Source organism: Carex rostrata, chromosome 18, assembly GCF_964058835.1.
Source record: "Carex rostrata chromosome 18, lpCarRost1.2, whole genome shotgun sequence".
Taxonomy (NCBI): Eukaryota; Viridiplantae; Streptophyta; class Magnoliopsida; order Poales; family Cyperaceae; genus Carex; species Carex rostrata.
This window is the reverse complement of record NC_135935.1, coordinates 1,181,447-1,204,325: the sequence shown is the minus strand read 5'-3', so window position 1 is coordinate 1,204,325 and position 22,879 is coordinate 1,181,447. Positions and strand designations below refer to the sequence as shown.

General features: G+C 33.1%; 3 protein-coding genes across 4 annotated transcripts; 2 read left to right on the top strand and 1 right to left on the bottom strand.

The window, feature by feature from the left end:
- Positions 1-1,451: 1,451 nt before the first annotated feature.
- On the bottom strand, positions 1,452-2,915 carry LOC144569456 (uncharacterized). Its single transcript, XM_078319813.1, has 2 exons — positions 2,626-2,915; positions 1,452-1,941 (listed from the first exon to the last, which is right to left on the bottom strand). The coding sequence occupies exons 1-2, from the start codon at positions 2,829-2,831 to the stop codon at positions 1,734-1,736; spliced, it is 414 nt and encodes a 137-aa protein (XP_078175939.1). The 5' UTR covers positions 2,832-2,915; the 3' UTR covers positions 1,452-1,733.
- A 3,314-nt stretch (positions 2,916-6,229) lies between these two features.
- Positions 6,230-7,794, top strand: LOC144569470 (putative germin-like protein 2-1). The gene is made up of 3 exons (XM_078319838.1): positions 6,230-6,407; positions 6,762-7,066; positions 7,375-7,794. The coding sequence occupies exons 1-3, from the start codon at positions 6,293-6,295 to the stop codon at positions 7,618-7,620; spliced, it is 666 nt and encodes a 221-aa protein (XP_078175964.1). The 5' UTR covers positions 6,230-6,292; the 3' UTR covers positions 7,621-7,794.
- A 6,285-nt stretch (positions 7,795-14,079) lies between these two features.
- On the top strand, positions 14,080-21,817 carry PEX6 (peroxin 6). 2 transcript variants are annotated; one of them, XM_078319525.1, is made up of 16 exons: positions 14,080-14,483; positions 15,290-15,931; positions 16,323-16,566; positions 17,022-17,163; positions 17,336-17,519; positions 18,462-18,653; positions 18,933-19,178; positions 19,286-19,357; positions 19,633-19,719; positions 19,826-19,948; positions 20,109-20,219; positions 20,500-20,538; positions 20,650-20,771; positions 21,119-21,263; positions 21,413-21,493; positions 21,589-21,817. In XM_078319525.1, the coding sequence occupies exons 1-16, from the start codon at positions 14,202-14,204 to the stop codon at positions 21,682-21,684; spliced, it is 2,808 nt and encodes a 935-aa protein (XP_078175651.1). In that variant the 5' UTR covers positions 14,080-14,201; the 3' UTR covers positions 21,685-21,817. The 2 variants fall into 2 exon arrangements, with proteins under 2 accessions (XP_078175651.1, XP_078175652.1); XM_078319526.1 differs by having other exon boundaries at positions 14,084-14,483; positions 17,336-17,504.
- Positions 21,818-22,879: the final 1,062 nt, after the last annotated feature.

Sequence of the window (22,879 nt, the reverse complement as noted above, 5' to 3'; positions counted from 1 at the left end):
TTTTTTTACTATTTATTAAGTATTTTACAAAATTGTTGATCCAACGGTGGCTGCTGATTTTACTGTTTTGTTAAGCCACCGTTGGATCAATAATTTTGTAAAATACTTAATAAATAGTAAAAAAATTCAGAAAAATGTAAAATTTGGTCTCCAAGCACATATTAATATGGAGAACAAGATGAACGGTTTGGATCGGCCATTCGAATTTTGAATTTTAGATTTATGGTCCAATGCACAAACCCCTCTATGCATTGCAATGCACCATAGCCCATCTCTCTCTCTCTCTCTCTCTCTCTATATATATATATATATATATTCATCATTATTGCTTTGTAATTCAGATATTACTGTGTGATCTATTTATGTAGTCAATAAGCAAATGTGTTTGCATGAGTGAAATAATATTAGTTTATTATTTTGTTCTTTAGCCTCGGTATTTATATAATAAGATTAATTGTCGCTGGTTTTGTTGGCATTCAGCCTCTATTGATTCCATTCTGGATACTTGCTGGTTATTATGATCATATATTAGCTGTAAAAACTGGAGAGATCAAGAAATATTACAAGCAATCTCTATTCATACCAGAATGGCACACTGTAACAGAAGATTAGTTAGAAGTCTTCAACATAATTAGTTACGAATATTAGGCTAGATTTGACACAGTCAAACAACGTAATCTTGCTCTATATATATAAAGCCATGTAAATTTTGATTACAGTATCAATGAAAGAAATCAAAATTGTTCTCATTGCATAACTCTGTCTCACTCATCTTTTAGCTAGCTAGGCACTTGGAACAATTTCCGATTTTAGTGCATACGGTTGTAAGGTTTTTGTAGCCTTCTCTGGTTATATTCAGGGTCCAGATCCAGGCTACTGGTTATTGTGGTCATAATACATTTGTTATACTGTTTATTCAGAGCACCTATTTCAGCATTATTCAATCGCATTTCTACATGCATATGTATAGTCTTATGTAAATAATGTCTGCAAGAAGGCAAATGAAGTAAACAACCAATCATTTTTTAGATTTTATGTGTTAATTATGGTATAATACTAACAAGATGTTACGTCTAATAACTAAATACCTCATCTTTGTTCCACTTGAACACAATAGGCGCGCTACCGATTAATATCTATCATAGTGTCAAGGATAGCATACTATTTTATCATCATAGGTTAATATCTAGGATCCATCAACATTTACTCCGTATAACCGTTTTAGTCTTTGTGCTTTTACCCTTTCAGCTTTTTTCTTCACTTAGGTATAAAATATTAGTTATTAATTTATCATGTAGCTCAAACTATGCAATATTACCAAATATAATTATCAATTAACACTAGCTAGATGACAACAGTGATGGATGCAATTGCATTGTTTCGTAGCAAACTGGTACATTTTTTTCTGATAGTTTTCTCAGTCGTTAATTAAAAAGACATATAACACGTACTCACAGAATTAAGAAGCCAGATCCATATTGTCTGATTAATGCCACAATGCATAGAAGTAGCATTTGTGGAATTATTATCTGCTCAACAGCACATCATGCTTGGATAATGCTATGTTTCTGGTAATATGCAGACATCAGCAACTAGTGGTAGAATGGTCAAAATATAATATAAAGGCCATTCACTCAACTAGTGTGTTCCACACTCCACTTGCATATATATATATATTAAGACCATAAGCAGGACTTATTCTTTTTTTTAACTCCAGCTAAAAAGAAGAAAAACTACTCGAACTTGTAGTGCTTGTTGACACCAACAGATACATCCCAGGTGCAACTCATGCCTTTAGGAAATACCACCAAATCTCCTGCCTTGATCTCCACAAATTCATTGTTGTGTCCTTCAGGATATACCTTCACTTTTCCTTCAAGGAGGTAACAAGTCTCTTTTGCATCGTATGTCCACGGAAAATTGCTCGGGGGGCATCCCCACCTATTTGTTTGGTTGTTTAAAATTAGCAACTTTCTTAAAGCTCATGAAAGAAAAGATAGACTATTGCCCCCAAATGTAGACTCAAGCTCGAGGCTTACACTTAATAAGTGTATTGAATTAAATGTAGAAATGTAACAAGGAGATTTATTCTAGATGGATAGTAGGAGATCAGCAATTAAAATTAATATACAATGAACAAGTTCCAAAGTTTGCCACTCTTTGAAGCATTTAGTTGTAAAACAATTTCTGTGTCAATCTTTGCAAATAAACCTTTCATCAGCAAAAATAAATAGTTAAATGCAACTGCACTACGAATTTTGGTTGGTATCTTTTCCACTCTTAATAAGCAAAAAAACTTTCAAAACTTCAAGATTACATAATGTAATATTTCTGTCACTACAGGGGGTGTAATAGGAAATTTATCATTAATAAATTATAACCATCCAGGGACCAAAGCAACTTCAACTCACTGACCAATTTCTAAAAGAATTCTCTTCTTCATACTTGACCAATAAACCTATTTCCTTCTCAGGAACCATTTTTAAAAGAAAATTGAGACCATTTAGTTAAGGATCGATTGATTATGCATATAATCTTATGCTTTATTTAGATGGGGTTATACGTCTATGAACAATCAACCGCAGGAACAAAATTTTAAAAATCTTAAAGGAAAGGAACATGTACTTGGGCCATTGCTTGACGCCGAGTTCGCTGAGTCTAGACTCGGGAGGGTTCTTCTCGACAATAATACCCAGCTTCTCTGTCGCCATTGTTTGCGCTCTTACTCTCACAAACCGCAGACTTGTGTTCTTTGGTTTGGTGTATAACGAAGAAGAAGAGGAAAGAACAAAAGCGGCGGAGGTGCGTTGTGATAGAACGGGGCTGGCCATTGGGCTCGACCTCTCCAACAAAATAAAACAGAGATTTCACTTCCCTGAACTTGTTTCCTCTTTTAGGTTGATAGCTTAGTAGTGTGTAATTTTCTGGCCCATTCGTTTCTTATCTCTTGACGGACCTGACCTCACCTGCTAAATTTTGAGATTTTGTATTGTAATAAATTCCTGCTCTCACAATTTCACTTTGTAATCTCTATAAACGAGCAGTGCGGCCACAATTTCCGAAAAAAAATTTAGTTAGCACTCTAATAAATCAGAATTAAATAACTACCATCTAATTTCTCAAATTTGAGTTTTTATCACCCGCGCATATTCATTTTGCACACTGCGTACCAAATTTGATTTTTTTTATTATTTTTTACTTTTTGGTGCGCATCCTTAGTATGTGCACCGAAATTTATTTTTTAGTTATGTTTTGAATTGTTTGAAATTTTTTTTTCAGTTCTGCATATAATTTGTAGTATAAAACGTTGATCGAATTGTACATATAATTTGTTGCAATTTGTGCACTAACTTAGTACAAAACGCTGCTCAGATTATGTGTATAATTTTTTTGCAAGGATATATACACAAAATAAATAACTATGGTTGGGGCTTAATTACATGCTAATTAAGAATTAAGAATAGTATCTGTGATTAAGTATAATTATAAATTTTGAACCGGTTAAGTATGATCCAACAACAATGATTGATAGCTTTAGGAGTGAGGTTACTATGATATATATGAATATTATATTATAGATCGGTCTGTGTTTATTATAGATTGATATACCCGATTTTTTAGTTTTGAAAAAAAAAATGGTGTGTGTATATTGAAATTAATATGGAGGCAACGATCTATCTGGATAAAAATTAAATTTTAGAGACTGACATCAGACAAATCAATATTGCATGCATGAGGATAGTAGGCAGAGCTGAGCGACCTCTCGTGAATTGTATTCAATTCCAAAGGCATTAGTTTTGGAATAAAAATATATATGATTAATCAAGTTTCAGGCTTACCAAACAAGTTACCACATTCCAAGATGATAGCCAACATAGTTAACAGTTTATTATGAATCTCTTTAAAAGGACAGATCAATGGAACTTCAAACACAATGATGCAATTTTTTTGAGAGAGAAAAAAAAGATGGCATCATTGGCTTCTGTAATTTACCATTTTGAAAGAAAAAAAAATGGCATCATTGGTGGATTCCATCCATTTTGATAATTGGGCCTAAGCCCGTTGCTAATAATAGAAAATTTAAAATTTCTGGAACCCTTCCCAGTTTCCCTACTAGAGTCTACAAAATAGTATCTCGTAGTTACAGGCTTACAGCAGAATCTCTGTTCGATACGTGTCATGTAAAGTTATCTACTACTACAGCAAAATAAATGGTCATATTCATATAATACTTGTGGAGCTGAGAATTTATTTGTTAATTAGGTCCGAAGCCGGCGCCGCCGCTAAAGACAAAATTCTTACGTATACTTTGTTTCTCTCTGGTTCTAACCCTGTAAATAATTCTAAGTCTGATGTCTGATGTCTGAAATCTCTATTTTTAATTTTTTTACTAAAAGAATATTCAACTTGTGAGAGTTCCACATCCTCGAACAACCTGATATCTTCACCACCAGCAATGACAGAAACCATTCACGGGTTACATTTATACAGCCATTTTCTGTACATCTAGTCACATAGGTGGCTGCCATAGAAAATATCGCCTATTATTCTAATTGATTTCAAAGAGTTATGCCGACTTCCTTTGTTCCCAACTAGGCTGCTGCTTCAACCGAGGATAAGCACTATTATGGCAAAAAAAATCGAAGGATAAGCACTATGGTATTGTAAATGGTTTGATGACCTAATTCCATTATACACAAGAAAATAATGTGTATATATATATACTATATCAAACCTTTATTCAATAATATGCTGATAATACGTAGTAATGACATAGGTCAACTTATAGGAAGAAAAAACATGTCATAAATCAGCCCAAGTTTCAATAGTGGGCTTTGATTTTACGATATACTTAGTGGGACACTACACACTCAGACATCGGTCTCATATGAACTTAAATGATATTGATTTCAAAATCAAATATGCTTCAAATGACGAATCCAAACTATTTAAATCGATCTACTTAATAAATGGTTTGTTACATGCAAAATTTATAACTTTTTGAATTAATTTATTTAATATCAAATCAAACAGACAATTGTAGAGTTTTCTTAAGTTAACTTTAATGCATTTATTTTTCATTTGATACTAAAATAATTCAAAAATTTATAAATTTTGCATATAAAAGCATTACTCATGAAGTAGCTAGGTCGATTTGATTCGTCGTTTAAAGTCTCTCCATTAGGTTTTCAAAATCAGTATTATATGATGCTGATATCATATTAACTACACTCCTCTGTAATACACGAGGCATTGAGTTTTTGAATTCCAATGTAACAGTTACACATTAATTTTAGTTTTTTTATGAGATCATTAATTAGTCAATCGTATATATAGAACGATTTTAGTTGAAGCTAGCATGTTTAGTACAAAGTAAATTTTATGCAAGGTTTGGAAATTCGATCTACCTCGAAAATTGCAGGGGAGCCATGCACGATACCCTGGCTGACAAATTCTTTTGAAAAAAATCAGATCCAAATCTACTTCTATTCTCAAAGAATAGGAGGACTCTCATCTTCTCTTCTTGTTCTTTCTCTCTCTTTTAGGAGAGAGATAGACACAAAATGAGAACAGGAGGGTCCTCCTATTCTTTGAGAATATATAGGAGTTGATTTGAATCCAAAAAAAATCTTTAGTGCATGCCTACTGGACTAGAAGTAGAGAGATATTCATCGACTAAGTGCAATTTCGTTGAATATCCATCAGTAATGTTACATGTCACACAAAAAATACACATATTTTTTAATATTTTACATGTTACATATATAGCTTTGTTATACAAGATTTTAATACCGTAATATTCACAATATTTACATAACTCTTTTTTCAAGCCGGACAAATTAACAAATTAGAATTTCGTGTATTTCTGTCCAACTTGAATCTGTATATGGTTTCTCCATTACAGAAAATTTAGTTGGCATTTATATTATTGGCACATATTTAGTAATTTACAAGAGTTGTAGTGGCAATTTTTTTTGTTAATATATAGTCGATAGTTAGTTAGTTACATAAGTAAGGAATTGACATTTAATTGATTTTTTTTATTAACTCCAGCTGACAGATTTGTACATCTATCTTGTACCCATGCACACTGCACACATGGCGTATTAATTATTATAGGTGTGGATCACTCAAGAGTGAAGACTGAATTATTCTAGGGAAATGACATTATTGTGTTAAAAAGTAATCACTTGGCCTCTCTATAAATAGCTCTCCAGCCATTTGGTATAACAACAGGAAACATAGATTGCCTCGCTTCAAATTAAGAAGTGATATATCTCTATACAAAGAAATGGCCTTCCAGATCATATTTACAATTTTAGCACTAGTAATCACTTTCCCTATTGCACTAGCTTCTGATCCTAGCCCGCTCCAAGACTTCTGTGTTGCTGACAAGATGTCAAACGGTAAATAGCATGTTTAAGCCACTGATCTCTTTCTTTGTAATCAAAATAGTTGTATGCTCATATATGTTCACCTGTATATATACCAGCTATGATAAAAATTTAAGATGATAGAGTAGGTGGTAATTTAGGTCTTTTACTCTCAACGGTGTTAATTATCTAAAAACTCTCAATGGTATAAGAATACACAGAATAGAGCTGGAATTCAAAGATCGATTGTGACTTTCATAATGAAGAGTCATATTACTGGTTTGTCTACTATCCAAATAATGAATTAAATTGAATTAATACGTGATATAAGTTGATGAGATTATATTTTTAATTATTTGACTTGATGATCGATTTTTTTGAATGCAGTGTTCGTCAATGGTTTTGTGTGCAAGGACCCAAAACTCGCAACTCCTAATGATTTCTTCTTCTCTGGCCTCGACAAGCCAGGTAACACAATGAACCCAATGGGTTCAGCAGTAACTCCAGTTGCTGTAACCCAGATCCCTGGTCTGAACACACTCGGCATATCCCTAGCTCGTATAGATTTTGCACCCAATGGTCTGAACCCACCACATACCCATCCACGTGCCACCGAGATCTTGGTCGTGCTTGAAGGAACCCTATCAGTAGGGTTTGTGACATCCAACCCTGACAACAAGCTCATTGCGAAGGTATATATATATATAGTAAATATTTCATAACTCACTAACTATTTAATAGCACATAAGCAGCTCACTCAAGTACTCGATCTATGGTACTATATATATTGGACAAATAGAATTTTCATTTGGTTGCCTATCTGCATTTAAACTTTCTATATAGTTTAATATATATATACTTCTTTGATTACATTTTGCACCTCTATTATACGTGTTAATTTCTTTTGAAACGATTATAATATTCCAATTGTATTTATGAAGATCACGTACCTGACCAAGCTATATATGAACATAAAACATTTGTACGTTGATTGTTGCAGGTACTTCAGAAGGGAGACGTATTTGTGTTTCCTGTGGGACTGATACATTTCCAGTTCAACAGCGGCTCTGCGCCGGCTGTGGCCTTGTCTGGTCTGAGCAGCCAAAATCCTGGCGTGATCACAATTGCTAATGCAGTTTTCGGGTCAAAGCCACCTATCTCAGATGACATCCTTGCCAAGGCCTTCATGCTAGACAAGAAAACTGTTGATTTTCTCCAGTCCCAGTTTTGGGGTAGTTACCCGTAGTGATTGCATTATAATTAAGAAAGACTGTTTAAATGATAGTATTAGGGAGAGCATGCTCTTTCCATGTAAGTCATGCATGAAAGCTTGAGAAATGCCATCATGAATGACATGTATCCTTATGAATAATATATATATATGATGAATAAAGGCAAGCAAGAACTTACGTTATGGTTATCTTTGCGCTTTTAAAGAATGGAATGGCTGTTCATCAGCTGGAAATAAATTTTAGTTATTGAGTGGATTTTCTTTCTCATGATAAGAGAAAAACATTGAATATATATATCTCAATAATTTGAACCGATCATTGAAGTGAATTTAATAATTAAGTGATTTTTGCTCTCAAAAGGGATGCATATATAGATGTGACTATGTGAGCTTTAATTAGGTTTCTAGCATGCTTCAACAAATAGGATTGTTAGGAGAAAAGAAATCCAGTCAAGTTTTCATCTATGTTCAGCAAACATTGTCGAGACTAGATATCACATCATGTGAAAATGAGACTATGCAACAAGTTTTTGGATAGGGCTGATGGCGCAGTACAATATATCAATTCAGAAAGGGTTAGACATGGACTAAGGGTAGGAGTCAATTATCATCAGGGGTAAACTGGGAGATGATTTGGGCAGCAGGAGTTTGAGCTCTATGACGGAAGAGAAATATGAGATTGTTCTCCAAAAAACAGAAAATGATACATCGGTTGATAACTGATACAACACTGAAGATAGAGAACTAGAGAGTTAATCTTTAGGAAAAGATTACAGTACTTTACCCAAGAGGAGTTGGGACGGGTTTCTTCTAATTAATATATCGTTTTTTTATCAATATATTTGTTGTCAAAAAAAGAAAAAAAAAATCCAGTCACACAAGAGCTTGCACGCACTACTTTCAATAAATTATGCTTAATTACCCGGCCCAAATCTTTAAGCCGATCGAGATTAAGTAATATATATGCATGGCTGATTGTTAATTACGTGATCAACAACGGATGAGCATTCAGTTCATAATAAAGAAGATTCCATACGAATTATATATGACAGGATGCTGATCAAAGTTTTTGCAACATCTCTGATTTTAAATATATTGGCAGAATTACCTCTCATCATAAGGACTTCTTCTAACAATATATTGCATTCCTTTTAAACTAAAACTTTTTATAATTACAGTAAGAATGTTTCTCAATTTTCTTAAAAACAAATTGTAAGGAAGATACATTTTTACAGTAGATTTTTCTCAATTACTTTTTACCATTCTTAATTAGTTTTTAAAAAAAATAGATTCTTTTAACGATGATAATTCAAAGCTCCTATAATAGAGGAGGTTTAAATGCCTTCATTTTTTAAAACTTTAATAACTCAAAATTTAAATTTAAAAGTCAAAATAAAACAGTTGGATATGACCTACATCATTTTATCTATATATGCATGTGTAAAAAATTATGACATTTCAACTTTATTTTGGTTGTCATCAAGAACTTGTAAAAACGTACTAATGTGGATAATTTCTAGACGTTGATTTTTTAACTTATTGATTCACATATAATCAAAACTGAAATGTGATAAATTTTTTATAAGCATATATATAGAGAAAATAACATAGATCACATCTAACGGTTTTGGTTTGATGTTTATGATTTAAATTTTGAGTTATTAACGTTTTAAAAATGAAGACATGGTAGAGGCACAAAAATTGAAGGCATTTGAACCCTCTCGTTGTAATATTCTCAAAATGTAAGTCATCCTTTTAGCTATCTTCTATAATGGAAGTCATTTTGCTTCTAGTTTATTTATTTAATTACATAAAAAGCGATATTTGATAAATATTGATATTGAAGTAATGAAAATGTTGAAGTTAAAAGTAGAGGAAAAAAGAGCAATGACAAAAAAAATCTTTAATCAATATATTTCAAATCTGTTTTAATTATTATATTTCAGTGTTTAATTAAAATCATTAAGTGAAGTCTAGCTTATATGAGAAGTATAATATAAATATTTAATCTAGGACAATTTAAAAAGATCTAATATCAACCAAAAAAGATTATCATTATTAACTAGATATAATATTGAAGGAACAAAATTCACACATTAATGAAGAGAGTGAATGTGTTATTTGAAAAATAACGAAGCAGAGATATAATCGTACACAAGCTAAAAATTTTGTTATTGCTGTATTAATAAAGCAAAATGTTATGTGAATATAGTTCCCATTATGAGATGGTCATAAGCTAATTAACTGCAACTTACTAAGAAAGGTCTTTTTTGGATTGTTCTCTTTTAGTCAGCATTTGCTTTAATTTTTATTTTTATAAATTGAGTAAAGCTAACGTGTGACATGCTCACCAAGAAAGTTTGGTGAGCATAACTCCAAAAATATATCGGATTGACGTCAAATGTCAAATCCAAACCGTTGAAATCCATGCACTTCATGAGTGATGCATATACATGCAAAATTTTGAAAGTTTCGAGTTTATTTGCTACACGGTCAAGTGGTCAAAGAAATAATAAAAATTGAATATATAAAATAACTTATAATAAAATGTTCATTTCTTTCAAAATTTTGCATGTATATGCATCACTCATGAAGTGCATGGATTTCAACGGTTTGGATTTGACATTTGATGTCGATCCGATATACTTTTGGAGTTATGCTCACCAAACTTTCTTGGTGAGCATGTCACACGCTAGCTTTACTCTTATAAATTTGTCAAAAGATAATTACTTTCTGTTCTTCCCTCGATATACGAAAAAAGTAGAGACTCCCGAGAAGGCGAGAAATATAAATAGCACATAATAAGTCTAAGTTCTTTCTGCTCTGATCCGAACCGGAAGCGTATTATCTGCGGAGTTGTTTGGAGTTTTTAATTTGGTCTGTTCGTTTTGAATCGAACGGGCAGGAAAAGAGCAGGGTAAATTTTGAGAATTGAAATTTTTAATTGAGCGAGCAGGGCAAATTTTGAGAATTTTTTCAATTTGGGCAAGATCTGATCTGATCCGCTCGATTCAAAACGAACGGACCAGATTAAAAACTCTGCACAGCTCCGCAGATTTGAATTGAATTTTGATAAGCATAATAGAAATTGAAATGAGAAAGAATTCAATTGAAAAAAATGAATAAATAGTCATAAACTTAACTCTTAAGATTACCTGAAAGATTAGTAAATTCACCAAGTAATATTAAAAAATATATAGAAACTAACGATAGAAAGAAGAAAGAAATGAAGTATTTATTTTGTAATTTTTTTTATAATGTAGTAGCATTGATAATGACATAGATTTTTAAGGTTGCATTTGGATCAATCAAAAATAGAGCTAACTTTGGGTTAGCTCCAATATTCTCAATTCTTGTTGATCCAAACATAAATTAGCAATTTGGGTTAGCTTAAGAATAGCTCTATTCTACTAACCCATAGGGTATGTTTGGATGTGTCAAGAATAGAGGCTATTCTATAATAGCGGCTATTCGGAATAGCAATGTGCATCCAAACAACATTTTTGTTATTCGGAATAGTCAGAATAGTTGCTATTCTCTATTCCTTGTAAATGTTGGAATAGTTACTATTCAAAAAATGTGAAGTGAGAGAGAAAAATGATTCTTTCTCGGATTTTCGTCAACACACTCCCGAAATAACAAAATTGACACTACTTTATGTTATCTGGTATACTAAGTGCACCTCTAATTGAACAAAAATTGAAATTAAATTGCAATTGAAAGTAAATAGATGAGTTTAGAGAAAGTTGACACGCGGGATGTTAACGGAGTTCGGCAAAACAAAGGCCTACGTCTCCGGGGTTTCGCAACCTTGAGTGGTACGCCTTTCTATTACCCAATACGAAAGGATTACAACTTGTGAACCGTTGAGCCCTTACACACCAAGAGGGAAGTCAAACGGCCAACTCAAAGAGATGATAACAAGGTCTCTTAGTTCAAGCTACTCAAGAGAAACACTCAATAGATCACTCTAACCTAATCTAATTTGAGATTAGTGAAGTGTGTTTGAGGTTGTTTGAGGGATTTTGAAGTTTTAAGCTCTCACAACAATGGAGTAGGCTAAGCTCTCAAAAAATCACTTTTTAGAAGATTAGGGTCGACTCAAATAATTTAGGAAGACAGCCCAATCACCTATTTATATAGTCAGCTCAAAAATGAGCTATTTGACATAAAACGTTACCAACGTTTTAGTCTAAAGTGTGATTTTAGGGTTTAAATTTTCTGACAGCTCAGCAAAACGTTATAACGTTTGTAAAACATTGTGTAACGTTTTCGCATGTAAAAACTTGATCAAATGCTCTTTGAAGCTCAAATTTAATTAAAACGTTACAACGTTTTGTATAAACGTTGCAATGTTTTAATTTGAATTTTAATCTTTGGTACAGCTGTACTTAACATTCTGATATACATAAAACGTTATAACGTTTGTAAACCGTTACAACGTTTCAAATTGATACTATACAGCTGTGCTTCAGCAGTTCTGTAACTATTAAAACGTTACAACGCTTATATAACGTTACAACGCTTATATAACGTTACAACGTTTTTAAATCGTCACAACGTTTATAAAACGTTATAACGTTGTAACTTGTTTCTGATTTTGATCAGTTTGTTACTTCTGACAAGTATAAAACATTATAACGTTTTACAAACGTTACCAACGTTTTACAAACGTTACCAACGTTTTATCCCTGTTTAGACAGCCTCACACATACTTTACCAAATTTCTGATTTTATAATTTGTATTCTTGATAAGTGTCTTCACGTCTTCTTTAGTCCAAGTATTCCATAATGCAATTTCATTCGACTTGAACCTACCTATCTTTCAAAAATAGAACACATCGTAAAATTCAATAATTGTATGTTTTTGCAAATTAGTCAAATAGACGAAAAAGATTATTGCTCAACCAACATTATCTACACGTTGTAACAATTCGTTTAAGATCTCATTTGCTTATATTTCATCTTAATTAGCACATTGTTAACACTATTATTTATCGGTTACAACTATTCACTATTCCAAATGTACAATCCAAACAATATTTTTACTATTCCGAATAGCACCATTTTCACACTAACCTAAAAATCACTAATTTTTCTCTATTCTTATTTACTATTCTCAAATTTTGCTATTCTACCTCTCATCCAAAGGTGGATTAGCAAGAATAGAGCTTATGGGATTAATGATATTAATAAAATATTTGATTCATCTCAATTAAAGTTAGTTTAAATATTAAATTAGTATTAAATATAATATCATATTATATTATATTAGTATTAAATAAACGGTTAGTTTAAATATTATGTTAAATATAATATTATTTTAAAATGTAAATTAGTATTAAATAAATATAATATTAAATAGATTAATATTAAATAAAATGTTAGATTAAATATAATATAATATTAGTTTAAATGTTAAATGTAATATAATATTAATTTAATTATTAAATTAGTATTTAATATTAAATAAAATATTATATTAAATATAATATAATATTAATTTAAATATTTAATGTAATATAATATTATTTTAAATATTAGATTATTATTAAATAAATATAATATCTGATATGATTAGATTATTATAAAATATAATATAATATTAGTTTAAATATTAAATGTAATATAATATTACTTTAAATATTAGATTAGTATTAAATAAAATATAAAATAAAATATTACTTTAAATATTAATATTAATATAAATAAAATATAAAATATCATATTACTTGAAATATTAATATAATATAATATTAATGTAAACATTAAATGTAATATAATATTACTTTAAATTTTAGTTCATAATTCAATAAAATATTAGATTAAATATAATATATTATTAATTTAAATGTTAAATGTAATATAATATTAGTTCAAATATTAGATTAGTATTAAATAAAATATTAAATTAGCATTATTAAATATAATATCAGGTTTAAATAGATTAGTATTAAATAAAATATTCAATTAGTATTAAAAAAATATTAGTTTAAATGTAATATAATATTAGTCTAAATATTAAATGAAATAAAATATTAGTTTAGATATTAAATGTAATATAATATTAGTTTAAATATTAAATTAGATTAATCACTATTTTATTTATTTTCTCCATCGCTATTTCAAACATACAATCCAAACGATATTTTTACTAAACCGAATAGTCCAAAGTTAGTGCTATTCTCAAACTATTCGGGTTAGTACTATTCTCAACTACTAACTCAAAAATCACTATTCATGCACTAATCTTGCTCGATCAAATCTTAGTTGTGAAATAAATATATAAATATATATTGTGAATACGAATAAAAAGTCTACGAATCTCTTTAACAAAAGAAAAAACAAAATTTCAGTCCCAAATCATTTCTTCTCAAATCCCATCGTTTTCTCCAAGAGTTGACGGCGCGATTTGGAGGAAAAAATATGGCGCCGAATCATTTCTTCCCTGCCGAATTCGTGGAATCGCGAACTCTGTTTCGCGTTTGAGGGAGAGAGATTTGGTTCCGATCAGAGCTGAATTCCGACCCTTCTTTCTGAAACAGTAAACCATTAGTAAACCATTACGAACTTCTTAATTTATTTCTCGACCGATCATGGTAGAGATGCGTCGCAAGCCATTGATACTTGCTTCGACAAGAGCTATTCTAGATTCGGTTCTTAGTCCCTCCGAATCGCTAGATGAAACTGAGCTTGACGATTCAGCTCAGAACCGACGGTGCCTTGAGATCTGCGAGTCCATCAAATTGACGGCTGGGGTTCTCCGGTTTGATGAGATAACAGATGCTTCGTGCAGTGATGAATTTAGCGAGCTCTCTTCTTTTGTTTGTGCCTCCACGTCTGTACTTAGGCAATTGGAGACTGTTACTGGTTCCCTGGTACTTTCTTATGTTGTTCATTTCTCAAAATTTCCGAAAAATTAGTCTATTAAGAATGGTATGACGATGATTGAATTCTCATGTTCGAGTATCTATGATGAGTTGTGTCAGTTGTGTGGATTATACTCACTTTTTGGTTTTGCTTTAGGAATCTTGGACTGTAGGTTTTTAAGGCGGCAATTTTGCATATAATGAACTATGCAGTGTTTGTAGAATATAGTTAGGCAGTAAGATGTTTGTTTCTGAAAAGAATTGGAAACAGGTGGCACTTTATCACCTTTTTTTTTCAAAATAATAAATGAAATAAATTTCTTATCAATTTATGGTCTTTGAATAATGGAAAAATGATATGGGTGCAGCTTGCTTCAGGAAAGAATTGAGTAATTTGTTTGGTCAAGTTTCAAGTGCTTCAAGATAAATCAGTTTACAAATGGGTACAACTTAGAACATCTTCATTCCTGAAATTGCACATGGGGGATTTTTGCAATTGTCTCAATAAATTTCATACTATATACTTTTTTGCTATTTCAGTCGTATCTAATAAGTTCACTGTTTCAAATTTTATATCCCTCTAATTGTCAATTGCAAGCTCAATTAGCAATCGCTCTAATTCCTTATAATTGAAATTGCAATTACAATTACAATTAGCTACATCAGCTTTTGTAATTACTTTGCAAGTGCGATGGATATGCTCTTAGAAACCATAACTAGTGTGAAATTAGAGACAATGTTAACATTTATTGCATTGGTGGCAATATAATACGAAACATTTGTATTCAAATCCACTTCATTATTTCCATATGCAGGTTCTCATTAAAAATACCGAGACTAATGTTGGAAGAATAGCTAAGATCATAATCCTGGATCCAACGGGCCAAAATGCAGAAGAGCTTGATTCAACCTTAGACCCACCTTCTCACCGTGTAATGGGTGTACTACCTTCTCACACATACCCCAAAAAAAACAACTTCATCTTGAATAATGCTGAAGAAGTTGGTTTTATTAGCCCCTTATTGGCTTTTAATCTTGGGCTGCATACATCATGCCTCAAGCTTCTACTTACTGAAGAAGATAACTTATTCAAATATTTTGAAAGCAACGGAGAGGCAATAGAGGGAGAAAGTATGACTCAAAATAATTTATCACTAAAAATAGAGGTTGCTCCTTGGCCAAATTTACCGAAATATGCCTCTCACTTGAGAGTATCTTTTGTTAAAATTCCGGAATGTGGTATGCTAGCATCTCTTAAGGGAAACTCACCAATTGAGATGAGTGACTATCAGAACATGATCGATTCAGCACTAAATGAGTTTTTCAAGGTCGACCGGCTTCTGACAAAAGGGGATGTTTTTTGTGTGCGTAAAATCTGGAGTTGCGGATCCGAAATGTGTATCGTTTGTAGTGGCAAGAGTGCAAAAGGGAGAGCAAATGATTTAATCTATTTTAAGGTATATGTCTATCCTATTTTTTTTGGCTGTCTTGATTTAACTGTTTAATTTTGTGGCTCTCTTTTCTGCAAACTTATTATACGACTTTTGGGTTCGGTGCCATAGTATTGGTTGCACTGTTACAGGACTACCAGAATATACTAAGCTAGTCCAGCAATAAATCTGAGCTATTTGTTTATACATAACTAGTATTTCTTTTGATTTTTCTAAACAATGTTATCTGCCAGCGTACTTGTATGTGGTGGTTCCTTTTAAGCCAAGAAAAACATGTTTGATGAAGGACCTAATCTTGTAGCCTTATCCTCATATGTAATTCCATTCCATCGAGCTTTCATTGTTGCAAGTGTAGTGTAAATTATTGTTCATGATTCTTTTCTGTCACAATTTATAGGTAACCTCAATGGAGCCATCTGATGAGCCAGTTCTTCGGGCGAACTCTAGTCAAACGGCACTTGTGCTGGGTGGAGCTGCCCCATCTGCGATCCTTCCATACAATTTATTACACAGTTCATTGGATCAGATTCCTTTGCAGGGTGAAACAGTCAAGACTTTGTCATCTGTTATTGCACCAGCAATATGTTCCTCTGATCTGTCCTCCAGATTTCGAGTTGCTCTTTTCTTGTATGGACCTTCAGGTAATTTCAGCACATTTTCAATTTTTGTGTTGAAGTTTGTCTTTTTAACTGTTTGTTTATTTTTTTTGTTTTCTCTTTGGAAAATATGGTGATAAGGCTTTATTGGTCTTCTTTCGTGATTCTAGTGTCAAATATTAATATAGGTGTACCATAAAAAACTATTATATTCCCAAACATATTAGATTGTAGGATCTTGATAAAATTGCATGCCTTAAGACTTAATTAACCCCTTATCCAGACAAAGAAGGATAGAAAGGAAAAAAAAACAGCTTAAATATGTTGAAACATGATCAAACTGGTAATACCAACTAGCATATACTTGTAGGCTGTAAGTGGTAGTGATCTGTACAATATCAACTTGACCATACAGTAATCATGGTGCATTACTGCTCTCTTTGTAACTGCATGTGTTCATAATTTAGTATTAAAAAAAAAACTTACTATGTTACGGACAGGATGTGGCAAAAGGACAGTTGTGAGGTACATTGCTCAGCACACTGGCCTTCATGTTGTGGAGTACAGTTGTCATGATATGCTAACCTCCTCAGAAAAAGGCGCATCGGTTGCACTTGCTGCTGCTTTTAAAGCTGCTCATAGGTATTGATTTTAGGTATCTAGTTCCTTACAGGCCCTCGCTTCTAAAATTTCAACTAATTTCAGTCTTCTTGAGTCATTTTCTTAGTGAGTGAAAGTAAACTTGTGTCATCCAACAAGAATTTAAAAGATGATGACTAGGTTGGTTTACATATTTCTATTGCTAAAACAACAGATTTTCGCCTTGTATAATGCTACTTAGACACTTCGAGGCATTTGCTAATCTCTCTTCAAATGAGGGCCCACAGTCAGACCAAGCTGGAGTCACAATGGAGATCTCATCAATCATCAGGGAGTACACCGAACCACTCTCAAGGGATGACGAATTACATACAAATGGAACTGTAAATGCAGAACTTGTAAGCAGTTTTAGCATAACTAACAGTGGTTCAATTGATGAACATAACATGAGATTTTCATGTTTAAGTTTGTGGTCAGTTAATTAGTATTTCAAGTGGTAGGCTATTAGGATGGCTTCCAGACATAGGTTCAAGCCCCAGTGGGCACAATATGGGGAGGGACTCGTGTGCTTTTGCCATCACTCCAAATAAATGTGGCCAGTCGTTAGAATAAGTTTTAGCCATAAGAGAAATAAGGATATGGTTAAGTTTCTGCTAAGCACTAACCATATCATATTCTGGTACCAACTTTTCTGGACTTATAACTCTCTCTGATGCGTCGTATCTTACTGATCAAAGGTACCTCTACCTTTTTTTTTTTTCATTACTCCATCCAATGGGAGCAACTTTTGGCATACCTTCCTGAGACTGTCATCAGGTTTTCAGGCTTACTAAAATAATTAAGAAAAAAATTTGCATGAAACCAGCCAGCACTGATCTATGGAAGTAGCAAACAGGCAAGTCAGGTCAGACATGGGTGTTGTCCAAATTATTTCAATTTTTTGTTGTATTGGTTGGCCGAAGTTGAGGGCATTCAACTTAGGTCAGTTTCTTGTCATTCTCAGTCAGGATTATTTTGGGTCTTGGGTCACTTGGGTCAGGTCAAGTTAGAGTAACATGTTGACGATCATCCATGTCAGGTCATATTTGGTTTTGTGTCATTTCAGATTCAGGTTAATTTGGAAGACAAAACCTTGTACTTTTTATGAGCTTGTGGGGGTTTCAGGTATCAGGGTCAGATTTGTGACTTACCCTGTTCATCGCTTTGGACTGTCATATGTTGGATATTCAGAATTCAGTTTTTTTTGGCATTCTTTTTTATATGCAAATCCTTGATTGCAGCAACATTCACGGTGAACCATGTCTTGAAATTGCATAACTTAAGTGTTTTTTTTTTTGCAGTTTCTAGTTCAACCAGAGCATTCAAGCCAACACCAAGTAATCCTAGTTGCCTCTGCTGATACTGCAGAAGGTCTGCATCCCGCAATAAGGCGGTGTTTTAGCCATGAGATCAGCATGGAATCTTTAACTGAAGAAAAAAGGTCTACTATGATTACGCAAAAGCTTACCGCATTTATAAAGATAACCAATCAGGTAATTGGCTCTGTGCTACTGTAGTTCCATTCTTGTAGGTACATCTTGATGGTTTTTGATCTTTATATGGCCTTTCTTAGTGCTATTATCTGTTTTGAGGCTCGTTGTCCTCCACAACTCATGAACACATGCTCTGTCCTCATTACTCAAAAAAAACCTGTGCTATATTTCTTGCAGCAACATTGACTTCATATATCAGCTTTTCATTTGCATAAATCTTTCTAGAGGGAATTAGATATAAATTTTTAAATTTATGCGGAGCTGTCATTTCTTTTGCAGCGTATCAATCCAGAGCTGATAAAAGAAGCAACTGCACAGACTTCAGGCTTCATGCCTAGAGACATAGATGCATTATTTGCAGATGTTGCAGCTAATTTTGTGCATGAAGCTTTTATAAATAACGAGAAAAGCTCTGAGAATGAAGCCATTGGTTCAGATAAAGAGGATTCTTTGAGTAAGGAAGATTTTTTGAAAGCTCTTGAAAGGTCAAAGAAAAGAAACGCTTCTGCACTAGGTGCACCAAAAGTAAAGCTTCTCTGTCTTATTCCTATAGTTTTTCTCTTTTGCTATCACATAATTCTCAATTTTTATTACTTTTCTGCAATTTCTTTTTGGCAACTGTTGCTGTTCAGGTGCCTAATGTTAAATGGGAAGATGTTGGTGGTCTTGAGGATGTGAAGAAGTCAATTTTGGACACAGTTCAGGTGATTAGTAAATTTAGTAATTAAACTAGTAAATAGTTGATTGGACAACCTTCTTTGAGGTACTGCAAATCAATAATAAACATTATTTAATAAATATCAATTTGACATACCTTGGGAGAAAATTAATTAAACGATAAGCAAACTAAGGTCTCACTTACAGGTGGTGATTCTTAATCACTCAAATATGTTATAGCTTATAACTTTGAGGTACAGAAAGTTGTGGCTGGGGGTTTCATAAAATTACTACACTGTTTATTGTGTTCTTATCATGTCAGTTACCACTCATGCACAAGCATCTGTTCTCATCTGGATTGAGGAAGCGATCGGGAGTCCTGCTTTATGGGCCCCCGGGTACTGGCAAGGTTAGTCTTTCATTATATAATTAATCATATCACTTTCTGCATTTTTGTTTATTATTTCACAATTCTTTTAATAAAATGAGGATAAATCACCAATAATTGGTTGCAGACTTTATTGGCGAAAGCTGTTGCAACTGAGTGCTCCTTGAACTTTCTAAGCGTAAAGGGGCCGGAGTTGATTAATATGTACATAGGAGAATCAGAAAAGAATGTCAGAGATATTTTCCAGAAGGTACTATGTTTGGAAAATTACTTGTATTTTGTTAATAGACATTTATATCCCGAGGAACCCTGTAATTGGTGGATATTTTGCCATCTGGTACTTGCTATTACCTACTGTTATGGTAACCATAAAATATTTTTTTGACATTAACATTCTGATTGTTAATTAGGCAAGGACAGCACGTCCATGTGTCATTTTCTTTGATGAATTGGATTCACTAGCGCCAGCTCGAGGTGCTGCTGGTGATTCTGGTGGAGTCATGGATAGAGTTGTTTCTCAGGTACTTCTTGGATTCTAGTTCTCTTTTTTCCTTTCATATCCTTTCCAAATAATGATGGAATACAAGAATGTTAGAGCTGAATCCTGAGATTGCCGTCACCTATAGTCTTTGACCAGATTTGGTACTAACCCTTAAATATACCAGTTTTTAGTCTGTCTAGGTATTGAAGCAGTTATGGTAGAAAACCAGTTGCACTAAAATTGTGTTTTACACTAGCTAGTTTAAATTGAACTGTTTTTTGGTTGACGAATGTGTGTTTGTTTTTGTTTGCTTTATCCAGATGCTTGCAGAAATTGATGGTCTGAATGACTCTAGTCAGGTCTCTCTCTCTCTCTCTCTCCTCCCCCCCATTGCATTTGAGTGGCATGTTGTCTATTGAGATATTTGGTCTTCATTCCTAAATTTTTGGCCTTCTTCTTTCCCCTTAAAGGATCTGTTTATAATCGGGGCAAGCAATAGGCCGGACCTGATAGACCCGGCTCTTCTCCGCCCTGGTCGCTTTGACAAACTTCTTTACGTGGGAGTTAACACTGATCCATCTTATCGTGAGAGGTACTTTGTTCTTTTTGTTTTTGTTGTCAAATCGAGTTTACATAAATAGAGAAAACTAAAGCTGCCTTTTGTCTTTTGTTTTGGTGAGAATTTTGCTTGTTAGTACGAAATCAGAGTCATGTCCTGAGTTCTATCCCCTGTGCCCATGTTTTTCATAATTATACCAATGAATGTTCTAGCATGAACTTGGGTCTGTGAAGAAACAGTTATACATTTGTGTGTCGCTGAGTTTTCTGTGCATGCTTTGTGGTTGGGTGGTCGGATGGTTGGATCAAACATAAAAGGAAACCAATCCTCTTTGACCTCAGTTCAATAGAGTCAAAATAAATTTTGATAAATTATTGTAGGGTTCTACAAGCACTCACACGAAAATTCAAATTACACGAAGATGTATCTCTTTTTGAAGTAGCAAAGAGATGCCCTCCAAATTTTACTGGTGCTGATATGTATGCATTATGTGCTGATGCTTGGTTTCATGCTGCCAAGCGGAAGGTATTTTCTTCAAATTCTCTAATGTAAATTTGGGAGGTGTTAGGAAAAGAATGAAATGTTTCTTGGAGAAGCTATTTTCTCTTTTTGGAATTAGCTATTGTTCTGCCTTATTTTGCCAATTAATGTGAGAACAAATCTATCCAATATAGGTCTCTGAACAAAACATGGACTCTCCGGCTTGTAAAGATGAAAATGATTTGGTGGTGGTTGGATTTGATGATTTTGTGAAGGTACAGTGCCTCCTCTTTGTATACTACTGGCTTCATTTATATTCCTTCTAATTTTCTTATGGATATTATATATATATCAATAAACAATTTGACAGGTGTTGACTGAGATATCACCATCTCTCTCTTTGTCGGAGATTGCAAAATATGAACGCCTAAGAGAAAAGTTTGAAGGCCCCTCCAAAAGAGTCTAGTGTATGATAATTTTTTTTATATATTTATTTGGTAAGTTAAATTTGCTTCTTTTATTCTAAGAAAGAATCAGAAATAAATTTTGATATAGATAAAATATACCTCATTTGTCCAGAAGCGCTTTATTGCGATCTTATATATTTGTTGGGGAAACAGCCTTAGAATTTATCTTTTCTTGGGCAAATCTTGTATTCGATAAACAAAGCCAGCTTCTTGATATTGGCATATGTATATAAAAAAAATGTTTTAGAAGGTGCAATTGCTCTTTGTTTAAGATACCAATTTTTCAAGTGACGTGATATGTTGTTGCTTCTTTGTGTGATTCTAAGCTAATAGAGAGCTTCAATGAAAAATCCACACAATATCGTACCTTGTTTTCTCTTTTGTTTGATGGTTATGGTATTTCATAAATGTTTAAATGGCATTTATCGCGTTATAGCGGAATGGCTAAAAAAAGGCACTATGCCCATATAGTGTCGTTATAGCACGAAATAGCGCGCTATAGCGCCGATAGCTTTTATATCTGAAAACGATGTAGCGGCACTATAGCGTCGCTATGGCTGTCATTGCTGCCCTCACAGCTACTTGTTACTATTCCTCCATCCGTGTTAATATATTGGACTTTTTAGTGATTTATATGAAAATTTCACAAAAGATGCACCGAATGTTGCTGAGATAATCGTCGTAAATTAGGAAAAACCCGGGGTCCGGTCCGCCATGCCGCTAAGTTTTCTTTCTATTGAGAATTTAGAATTATATTAACACGGATTGGTACAGATGATCGAATCCGCATCTGGACCATTCACTTCACTTGGCACGAATCTCAAAGCAGGCCCCCTTAGCCTCAACAGTTACCGGATTGAGTTTAGCCTGGATGGAATTAATCTGGGTCGTCCATTTTTATTAATTGCACATCAGGTACCTGGGGGGATACGAACTCCAGATGATCCCGTCGTCATTTGATAATTGATTGGTTAAAATATTTCATAAAATCCAAGCTTATGGGGGAGCGGATGTAGTGCACAAGCCGCATTAAATTAATTATTCACTAACCGTTACAAGGAAACTGTTGCACAACAATTGTCAGGATTCGTAACGGAGCTAAACCGTTACAATAAAATCCATATCAAATTAAGCCTATTTTTGTGAATTCTGAAACTAATTGAGCTTTATAATTTACTTGATAATGAAATAATA